The following is an 11,785-nucleotide window of genomic DNA, read 5'->3' on the forward strand; positions in this document are numbered from 1 at the left end:
TTTTTTTTTTTTTTTTTTTTTTTTTTTTTTTTTTTTTTTTTTTTAGTGATGGTCAGTGATTCTTGTCACTGTCAAAACCTTAAGAGCTTGTGAGGAAACAGGCCAAGCATCATGAGACTCGGCTTGAAGTTATGAGCTCTCAGTGCTGGTAGTTGTCAGGCTGAGTTTCAGGGTGCCTGAATTTGTTACTGCCAATCCTGTATTTTCTGCTCTAGGACTGTGACTCATGGTAGCTCCGTAAGAATAGCCAGTCTGATTTTCATCTCACCTGTGTAAGATTACTGCATTTTGTGCCATATCCTGGGGTTAAGCTGTGAGCCAGCACACCACCAAAATTTCTTTTGGAACTCGGCAACTAAAGCACTCTAGGGTGAGGCCTTTGTCCTGTGGGTTTAAGACAGAAATATGCCTTCAGTATTTCGCCAGATGGAGTTCCAGTCTTGCCATGCCTCAGCTGCGTCGGGAGGGGTCATCTTGGGAGTGTTGCAGAGGGTACAGTCCACAAGGCATGGGCTGTTTGTGAAGCTGTCAGGGTGAGCTGCAAAGATGACCATTGTTTGTAGCTCTTTGGGAGGAGCAAGTGAAGAATGGAGGTCAGGATGCTGAACATGTCCAGTATTGACTTTTTTTTTTCTTTTTTTTTAAAGATGAAAACTTGTCGCTGTGGTAAGCATTCACCTCTTGTATCAGTAAGTTCTGATTTTTCACACAGCGTAAGCCCATGTTTGTTTTCTTGTAGAGGTCAGTGCCCACAGTCCAAAGAGATCTTGGAAGTGAAAATTCAGGTGCTTATTTATGCCTTTGTATTAGGATAATAGTACTGTTTTGTATGTGCCTAGAGTCAAACTGCATGCACTTACATGTCCTATATCAGTTACAAAATTAGGTGTTGTATACCCATCAAACAACAGTGCTTGCTTCAGTTCTTTGAATAATTTCTACTGGGAAGTACTCATTATCAACAGACTCTAAAAGTACTTCAAGTGTTGTTTAAGGTATGAATTTGGTGTGGTGGTTTTGTTTTTTTTAGGTGGCCTGGCTTTAGCTCAAGTATTATTTTTTTATGTGAAGTACCTGGTTCTGTACGGTGTTCCTGCCCTCCTCCTTCGAATGGATGGACTCAAACCTCCAGCTCTTCCTTGCTGTGTGAGCCTGATGCACAGTTTCACTAAAATGTGGAGGTTAGTCATTATTGCTTTTTATAAAATGTATTATTGGTATATGACAGTAAATGTACAAGAACGTGCGTGTGTGTTTTCACAATCCCGTACATGTTTGCCTGCCCATTTGTAGGCTGTACCCCAGACTTCTAGAAACATTACCTAAACCAACTTAGACTTGTCAGCTTTTCAGCACAGAGGCTTCTCTTCCATTGTGATAGCACAGAGCCTAGCACAACGGGGCTTACCCTGTTTGGTCTCCGACTGCTTTGTGATATGAGTAAAACTTTCATTTTAGTCATAAAAGCAGTGGGCCTGTTATTATCAGAGCTTAATTGGTTGAGATTTTCATTTTGTTTCCTGCTTGAAGCTTCTAATAGGCAAGCTTTATGGTTTATAATAGTTTGCAGCTATTGGAATCCAGTATTCAAAGAAGAAATGCAGCATAAATAGGGTGGATAAAACAGATGAACTGTTAAAAAATTACTTGAGCTACTACAAATCCCTTGGTTTAAATTGTCTTTCAGAAAGGATTTGAACTGAACTTCTGACCTACAGAGTTAATTTAGAAATCTCTGTTTTTTACTGGGCAGTCTCCTGAGAGCTGCATCTCTTGGCCTGCTGGCCTTTGCAAGCAGAGCTTCAAACAGCACCATTTTTTTCCTTCTATCCCAGTTATTATACGAGGGAATCTGAACATTGCTCTGGAGGTGTCAAATGAATCTGAACTTTAGCACAAATTCTAATGATGGTGCTGTGTCAGGTAATTGTAACAGACGATGTAAAAGGTACTCTTTACACCCATTTTTGCCTGCAAAGATGGGTGTGGTATATCACAGTAAAACCATCTGGCATTCTTTTACAAAATATTCATAACACTTTCTTATAACAAAATTGAAACTGGTATCTAAACAGAAACTTTAATTATTGTTTTACAGAAGGAAAAAAAAAACATGAACTGCTATTTACCACTTGTCCAGATTTTTGTTCATATAAGTAGCAAACAATCGCTGCCAGAAATAATAAAATGATTTCACGGATGGGATTTGTTTGTTTACTCTGTAGGTTGAAAAATCAGTTCATGTACAGCTGATTTGATTTCTTGCTCTGAAAGCCATGTGGATAGTAGCATTTCCTGTGGCTGCTAGTGAATTATGGGGCATTCTCAATTATCTAAGAAATCTCACATAGCTTGCCCTGTGAATCCCTGAATTATGATGCCTATATGTCTTTACAGTTAAACCCATGAATCACTCCTACCCAGAGGCTTGCAGTCTTTGTGTGTTTTGTTGTGCTGTATAGGAACATCAGTTTTTAGAAATGGGAATAGCCTTTGTTTCCAAACCGTGTGACAGTCTGGACTGGCCTAGACCAGCAAGTGTTGAAGTGATGAGCTTTGCTTAAAAGCTAGGAAAAAATGGTGAAAGCAAATAACTTGTGTTGTGAAGCCCCATGAGCAGTGATGTTTTTTTTCCTTGAAGTGTTAAATGTTTTTTGGGTAGTTTTCTGCATCATTTTAAATGAATATTTCTAACACCTTCATCATAGAGCAGTTCAAATAGGCACAGTGTTACAAACATTCATAATTACATTCATAATTTAAAGATGGTACAGTAAGATTTGCGTGTACCAGATTCTGTTTTCATAAAATGATTGCCTAGTAAAGCTTCTTTAAGATTCTTAGAACCAGATTGGGAAATGGAGTGGAGTGGAATAACCCAAGGTACATGACGGAGTGCACTGTCACATGTCTGGCATCTGTGGGGCTGCTTGTGGTTGCTTGGCTTACTCTTACCCTTCTACCTAGCACGGTGGAGAAGCCGCTGTAGGCTACTCTCAGACACTGGGTATTATGCTAGGTAGGCTTTCAGAAGACCCAGTATTGCTATTTAAATGTCTCAAAGTTATTAGCAGTACAGATTATAAAGTAGGTAAGACAGCCTGAAGAGAAAGACAATGTGAATGTCACAATGTAAGGAATACAAATATGCTACTGAAGAGTTTTGCACCACCACCTGGCGTCCTTTGAGCCGACCAATAAAAGATTTTGATGTGACAAATCCGAACCAGTGTAACTTATAATCAGTGCATGCTGACATGTTTCACTGTGTAATATAGCAGGTGGAAGAGCTTTCAATCAAGGTAAGAAAAATACCACAGCTTGTTGTCTGAATTTTCTCTGGAGCTGAAAAGCAAAGTAGGTATTAGAAAAACAGATTGGGTACTCTGCTTTTCCCATTTATGATACTAAACACTTAACCAAATTGTGTCCATTCAAACTTATAAATAGAGGCTGTAATTAAAAAGAAATTATCTATTTTATAGCAGATTCTGCTTAATCTGCGTTTTCTTTGACTTGGGAGGCTGTCTTGATTAAAAAATTAGCAATCTTGTTTCTAGTCTCATGGTTAATACAGGTGTAGAGTGTGTTACTATGGTTTCATTTCACCAGGATATCATCTTGGTAAATATGCAGTTGCATAGCTAATAAATGCATGATAAAGTTACTACTATTCAAAAGTTTGACTGTAATTGTCAACAGGAGGTTCTGAGCTCTTGATTGCCAGATAGGACAGCAGTTCAGTGGCACACCAACTTAGTTTTTAGTGTCTGCTTTATCCTGTTTAAGTCAGGAGGAATTAAAACTTGTTGTTACCAAGGGTAGAAGTGAGGTATTGGAGAGTGTGAGAGAAAGCACCACTGTTGGAAGCTTGCAAGTGCTTTTAAATAATTGATCAAGCCCAGTGTTTGCTATGCAGATTCTCATGCTGGTAGCCAGTAGTGTAGCGCAACAGAAAAAAAAACGTGCTACTGTTAGAGCATTGCTGAAAACTGCAAATTAGTTCAATATGGAAAATATCCTAGTGGAGAAGTAAGGGTGTGGAAACTAGAGAAGCAGTAATAGCATACAACTAACTCTGATGTCAATTTTGACTTATCAATGAATGACTTTGGCAATGTATTACACAAAGAAACTTGTCAGTTCATAGTGTAGGCATTTAGCCCAGATGCCATTCATGGGGAGAAAGAGAAAAAGGAATAATAATTAAAAAAAAAAAAAAAAAAAAAAGCTGTCATTTTTGTTTTTCCGTGCTATGTTACTGACTCTGTTGAGTGCTTTTCTGCAAAGACGTTGGATACGTTGATCAGATAAGTTTTGACATGCCGTGGCATGGGAGTAGCATGGCATAAGTATCCTGTTATCTCTGGTAAGAGGCTGATACGAGGTTTGTAGAAGCACAACTCTTCCTCTTCTCATACCTGTCCACCTTAAAATTTGCACGTTACTAAAAGCCTTATCTCAAAATAAGTGCTATAAATGATATAGCAGTCACCCACAAGAGGATCAGGTATTTTGAGGTGACTTGCTTTGTATCTATCTTATAATTCTGGATGGCTATTATCTGAAAGTTCTCTATTCCATGCCTTCTGATGGGACTTACGCAGCAGCTGATACTAAGAAGCAAGAACAGTAAAGACAGGCTTGTGCGTCTTTGCATTCTTCTGTGGAGATTAGGTGTGTCATTCCTGGTCTATTTCCAGCCTTTGATTTTAAAAGAAGTTGTCCAGTGTTCAGAGACTCTATGAGGTAAAACAAAAATGTATCTTAATGATCTAGCTTCTCACAGGTTTTCATTTTAAAAAATGTTAATGTCATGCAATTTCTGTTTAAAAATCAAAAGGCATTTTTCCCCACCCCGTATTTTCAAAGGTGATCTCTTAAATATGGAAGAGGATCACTTGAAAAGGATAGTAATATTAAATAGAATGACATCTGCAGTGTTGAAATGGCCTAGTACTTGTGAGTAAGGGGAAATTATATTGAAATCTGGGAATAAAGGAAATAGGTATCACCAAAGTGTGCAGAAGCAGAAATACCTCAGTGACTGTAAGCCATGTTAAACCTTCTTTTTGCCAGTTTTAACCGTGGAAGGGCAGGTAGATCTGTTTTGTTTCTCCTCTTCGGACAAAGACAAATATGCTGAATTGGGGAATTAGAGAATGGATGGCACGATGCTTATAGCTGTACCTGAATAAGAAGGTAGACGACAGTGGAGTGTTGATGGACATTCTTGTTTGTTTATTTCCTCATAAAGATGGGATAAAAATACTGGGTATAATTTTGACCTTGCTGAAGTCACTCTCAAACCTGTGATTGGATTTAGTGATGCCAGGGTTTCATTTAAACATCTCTGCTGGGACTGGACTGAAATGGACTTGCTGAGTTAAGCAAATCCGTAAGTGCTGTTAGTGCCAGTGGAACATAAGAATATGCAAAGTATAAAGCAAATGCTTGAGATGGCCTTTCATAAGAATGATGCTTAGCACCTGCTTCACTTTTTTTTTTTTTTTTTTTTTTTTGAAGAACTGAGGCATAAAGAAATAAAGGTCTCTCACAAGCATACCCTAATTGTCACCGAAAGTAGTTCAGTAGTGACACAGCTATTTGTAACTGCCTGTTCAGTTAGGAAGATTGGTATATAACACTCAACTACAAGCTTAATAAACACCCTAGATGTGGCTGGAGCGGTCAGTTTTTATTTAACTAGCTGAAATTAGTGAAAACAAAATTATTATTTTTTAACTGTCTTGCCCTGGGGAGGAAGGCTATTTGTGGGAGGTTACATGATAATATTTAACCATGGTTATGTGTGAAATAGAAAACAAAAATGACTGAAATGATCATTAGATTTGGGAAGACTCAGTTTTGAATCAGTTATTGTAGTAAATGCAACACATTTTAGTACATGTAATACACTAGATTTTTGTCAGGTTGTATAATGAAAGCATTTTAATTATGAGGATACAGAATTCTATGATACAGAAAAAACAAGACGAGTTCTCAGATAATGCTATTCATATTATGCATTCATTTAATATATTTTGCTAACTATAATGTACTATACCTTAACATGTACTTTTACTGCTTATTTAGAAGGTCAAATTCCAGTAGCACTCAAAAATTTCTTGTAACCAATTATGTGCTCAAACCTTGGTTTCTGTAGTTGAGTTAGCAGTCCCACTAGCTTAATGTGAATCTTTGTGAAAGTTACTTAATATTTTTGTACTATTTTTTTCTGATGTCCACTGTTGGATTGCATCATGCATATATGGTGTGATATAAACATAACCTTCAAACATTAAACCTGCTTGCCAATATGAGAATAGTTAAGCTGCCTGCCCAACTGCTGAGTATTTAATTCCAGAATTGTTAGACTTTTTTTTCAGTATTGAAAAAACGTATTTCTAAGTTGAAAAATATAATCTTTCCTGATTTACTGAACTGTTGTATTTTTTCATTAGCTGTTATGATGTTTAAAGCCAGGCATTGATCTGTGATACGTTGTTTTTAGCAAATATGTCACCCGAGTACATGAAAGATGCTGCAGTTCTGGACTGCTTAGTCATTGCCTCACAGAGGCAACAGAGTTAACTGCTTTTGACGTCAGCTAAATTAGCATATGCTACACTTCTTACCTACTATAAAGCTCAATTTGCTGGTTATAATAAAGCTTTAAAAGGGTCTATAAATCTCTTCAGTGGAGAGAAAATCTATTATTTGTCTCTTTGGAGTGTAAAAAGAGGCAATAACAGAGCACCCTAATCCGTCTTCGGTCTAAATTGCATAATTACTGGAAATTTATTTGCGTGGTGACTGCTTTGTTACTGTAATTTGAAATTCCTGGGCTTTTTTTAATGAACAAGCCAAGCCCACCTACTGCTTATCACCCATGAAGCACATTCGTTGTAGTATTGGACCTGATCTCAGCATAGATACAAACTGTTACTGCTGCTCACATTTGGCCAACAGCACTTTGTCTGCTCACAACCACTACAGAAAATGAGTAATAGCTATTAATAAACTTCATTGTTCCATTTGCAGGAAGGATAGGGAACTCTCATAGTAATTGGACAGTTGCTCTGCTTGGCAAGTCTTGCTCAAGGAAAACTGAAGGAAAACTCACCCTACGGGAGTTTGCCACTAATGGGCATTAGGCTTCATCCACTCTCCAGGAGATACCGCAGGTTTTTGAAGGATCGTGGAAAGCAGAAAATTAAAGCAATATTTCTTCTGAAGGGTTCTAGGGGAGATTAACAGAATATAAATGAGATTTGCTCTTTTCAAGAAAGTGTATGCCTAATTGTATCAACCGAATACAGTGTGAGGCATACATGAGGAACAAGAACTAATTTATTTCTTAAAGCCTCCTGTGTACCCAAGACCTGTGTGTAAATTTACATGGATACTAGCAATGACTGATGCCTGCTCAGAGTGGTGCTTGTGTCTCTGGACAGGAGATTGCTTTTAAAAAAAAAAAAAAAAAAAAAAAAAAAGGTCATTTTCTAGAATCATTAAAGCTTTCCTCAGGCTTTCTGATATAATATAAGTTGAGTGTTTTAATTGAAACAAAGCAACAAAACAAATTAGATCAGGAATCTAATTTATATGCTGGAGGCCACTAGCAGTTCATGAAATCTTTTATGTAGTCCATAAAAGAGCTTTCTCAGAGATTATTAAGGTTGGAACAGACCTCCAAGATCATCTGGTCCAACCATCACCCTACCACCAATACCACCCACTAAACCGTGTCCCTAAGCACCACATCCAACCTTGCCTTGTACACCCCCAGGGACGGTGACTCCACCGCCTCCCTGGGCAACCCGTTCCAATATCTGACTGATCTTTCTGAGAAGAAATGGCTCCTCATTTCCAACCTGAACCTCCCCTGGCACAACTTGAGGCCATTCCCTCTTGTCCTATCATTAGTTATCTGCAAGAAGGGGCCAACCCCCAGCTCCCTTCCTTTCAGGGGAGACTTTATTGCTCTCTACAACTACCTGAGTCTCCTCTTCTCCAGACCAAACAGCCCCAGTTCCCTCTGCTGCTCCTCAGAAGACTTGTGTTCCAGGCCCTTCACCAGCTCCATAGCCCTTCTCTGGACACTCTCCAGGGCCTCCATGTCCTTCTTTTAGTGAGAGGCCCAAAACTGAGCACAGTACTCGAGGTGTGGCCTTACTGCAGCAGAGTACAGGGGGACGATCACCTCCCTGTTCCTGCTGGCTACACTATTCCTGATACAGGCCAGGATGCTGTTGGCCTTCTTGGCCACCTGGGCACACTGCCAACTCATGTTCATAGGGGCCATCCTGCTTTAAATCATTTTTGCTATGCAGGTTTCCAGACTGAGCTCCCAGCTAGTAACTTTAACTCCATAGATGAAACTCTGGTACTCTTTATTGATGGTTTTGTTTGTTTGTTTGTTTTCCTCAGAGGTGAATGTCTCTGTAACAAATTATACCAAAGTTGGGCTGCATCCTGCAGCACGTAGATGAATGTCCAGAGTCAGTCCAGGTATTTCTGCTCCTGTTGAGGTCAATGAGAGCTTTGCTACTGGTTTTGAGAGGGTCAGAGTTTCATTCTGGATTCCCTTCATCCTTATGGATAGGGAATCTATCCTCTTCCTGCGATGCCATGCAGGAGATACTTTGCAGGTAGAAGGTTTAGGGTTCAGCCTTGAAAACACCACTTATTCACAGCACTCTTTTTTGAAGTGAGGTGTTATCCGAATAATGTAGGAAACCAAAAGGCAACTTGGTATTGCTGAATCATTCCAGGAGGAAACAGAACAGAAATTGGAAGTGTTTTATCTAAAAATGAAGTGTTAAAATTCCTGTATGTCCTTAAGCAACTGTCAGAGAATATGATAAAGATATCTTTATGTATACACAAGTCCCACTTATTATTACTATAGCGAGAAATTGCTTGTCAAACACATGATATAAAAGCATTTGATAGTCTTCATATTTTTTCTTTCAAATAACACTGTTTTTTTTGTTTTGTATGTGTTTTTTTTACCTTTTTAGTTGAATGCTTTTTTTTTACACTGAAAAGAAAGCTGCTACTACTAGTTTGCTGCATTGCAGATGGTTAAAGCTTAAAATCACAGCTCGTGAACACAAGACAGCCCATTGAAGTTTGACGTCTGGGCTTAAGCTTGTTCTTAAGGTCTTGATGTTCAAAAGAACATTGAGTTCACTTGAGCAAAAGCTTTCTCAGTGGGCTGAGTGAAGGTTTGTTTCATTGCATGTTGTATGTTAAGGATTGAGATGTTTTGTTTTTTGAGTAGGAAAAGATAGTTTTTACTACTGTTTATGTTGAAGGAATGCCTGAAGAGCTATGTATATATTTTTTTGATGTTCCTGATTCCAGTGCCGTGACAGGGGGAAAATGGTAAAATCACTGCATGGGTGGAATTCACCACGTGTCTTGCTCTATCTAATTAAAAGGCTAAAGTTGAAAATTGGAGCTCCAAGAACGTGTGTAGCATGAGTGCCCAAAAAGCATTGCAATGTGGCTTGCAAGGCTCAGTGTTGAAAAAGATATTCTGTAATTTGGATAATAGATAAATTGTTGCTAAGGGTTGTTGGATTGGATCTCATTTTTCAGTGTTATCTATCTCATCTTGCATTTTCCCACCTTCATTTTAAGAACTATAAACAGTAGACAGCTCTCGCTTCTTAGTTAAATGTTTTCGGTTTGCTTGCTATATTTGTACTGAAAAGTACCTTCTGTGACAATTTAATTGTAATTTTTCTGTTTTAAGTTTTGCATCTGCTTTCAATATAGTATATCCTAGCACGATGACAGTTACATTATTTACAAAGCAGTGTGCTGTTTGTCACTGAAACATAGCTGTTTGCTATGAAGGTGTAGATTTCAAGTAAACTTGCAGAAAACAGCATCTCTGAATCTATGCAAGCTATAAACAGACAAAAGTGTATTTTAAAAAATGTGGATGGCTTTCTGAGGTCTTTAATAATGCAGGTAGTGATGAGTCAATTGGTAGCACTCATTAATGAGAAAATACTTATTCTGCTTGGTAGGCATAACCCCTCTAGGATTTGCTTTAGCAAAGTTTTATAGTTCTCTAATTGAGACATTAAATAATAGTCTTTAGCAAAGTCTTTATGCAGGTTTTGTATCTGCTTTCCCTATAGTAATCTTTTTCTTTGGACAAGGCTTAAAAACATGTTTCAGACTTATGTCACAGAGTTGTAATTACTTGTAATTTGGAAACCTTAATCATTTGGAGATTGCCAGCTAGGGAGGTTGCCACAGGCAGCACTGGAGGAAAAGTTCATCTCAAACAGATGAAGGAGGAAAAGTAGTTTAGCACTGCCAAGTGGTGGGGCATCCATCAGGGGAATTCTCTTGTTTACATGGTCTTTTGGGCATTGCTGCTGTAAGACATTGAGAAACAAGGGACAGTGAAGCAACCTATTAAGAGCCTCATGTCAGTGAAAGCAGCTATCATTCAACAACCTTTCAGTCTCCAGTGCAACAGTTCTGGTGTATAGAGACTTCAGTCAGCAGTTCGCTGGCAGAATGCAAGGTTTATTTGCAAAGACTGCTAATGGAAGTGCTGGTCTTGTAAATGCTTTTCTGCAGTTAAATAGGACAGGTTCCTCTGAGGATATATGAATGAGTTAGATCTTCTAATGTTAAGTTTAGCTATGTTTGTACTAGGAGGGGCTGTGAAGCTTTGTCGAAACATTGCAACAGCTACAACACTTCTAAGAGAAGGTGAATACCCTCTGGGTAGAGAGTACTGTATCTGTAATAAATAGTAATCCACTTGTTGGATTTCATCACCACCACAAATGGCAACTAGTCTTGCTGGTTTGAAGAGATCTCAGTGCAGTTATAGTATTGCTCTTGCTCCAGTGAAATGTGGGGCAGTGTTGCTGCTTGAACTCTTACCTTTAGAATGTAGAACATTCTTTTCTGTGGTCCCATTCCAGAGGCAGCATGACTGTTTTTAAGCTCTCTGGGATATTTCTGTCCACAGTCCAGTCCCTAGTTTTGTGGGAATGTAGACCTGGGCACACAGTATCTCATTTATATGTCTCCATTTATGTTGTTGGTTTTTGAACACTTCACAAATAGCAAACTAGTTCCCCTGATCCATCTCTCCAAAAGTGGGGCCCAAAGGTAGAATGGTGCCGCTGTCCCTGTGCATGCTGCCAGTGCAGTTTGTTGTCAAATTGTGCATTAGCTGTTGCAAAAAAAAATGGTTTATTGGTCCTTGACAGAACAGGCACAGACGTACAAATGACCCTAATCCTTAAATAAAAGTATTGACATTTTGATAACATGGGTGATTCTAGTCCAGGATCTCCAGAATTATGAGGGATTGCTCCTGTGAGTGTGATGGATTTTTGTTTGTTCAAAAATGTACAGAATTTACCTCATCTTAGCCATAGTAGCTCCCCTTGTGTCCTTCCCCTATCATAAATATATTTGTTATCCATATCTGAGGCTAACATCTGCAGTTATTTTTAGTTCAGTAGGAGTCATGGATATATAGTGGTCTTGATATTTACCTTTTACATTCCTGACATGGAAGAAATGGTGTTTTCTGCTACTTTTCCTCATGCAGTGCATTATATCCAGTAACAGAAAAATATGAATGGATTTTTCCTTAGGCCTCAGACCTGTGTACACTGACGGTGCTCTTAAGAGACCTGTTAGGGTGTTTTAATTTTTTTACCTTTTTTTTTTTTTTTTTTTTTTTGAGAGTAATAATTTCATACTCTTTAAACAGCATGGATTTGATTTCCAT

At 38.4% G+C, this 11,785-nt stretch overlaps 1 protein-coding gene across 1 annotated transcript in view; it reads left to right on the forward strand.

Annotated features, from left to right (window-relative positions):
- The window catches only part of HHAT (hedgehog acyltransferase), a 166,689-nt gene that overhangs the window by 26,917 nt on the left and 127,987 nt on the right, over positions 1–11,785 (forward strand). Inside the window, exon 7 of the mRNA XM_035322159.1 lies at positions 1,031–1,181. Coding sequence (XP_035178050.1) covers positions 1,031–1,181 — 151 coding nt within the window. The remainder of the gene's footprint in view (positions 1–1,030; positions 1,182–11,785) is intronic.

Source organism: Oxyura jamaicensis, chromosome 3 (assembly GCF_011077185.1).
Source record: "Oxyura jamaicensis isolate SHBP4307 breed ruddy duck chromosome 3, BPBGC_Ojam_1.0, whole genome shotgun sequence".
NCBI classification, from domain to species: Eukaryota; Metazoa; Chordata; class Aves; order Anseriformes; family Anatidae; genus Oxyura; species Oxyura jamaicensis.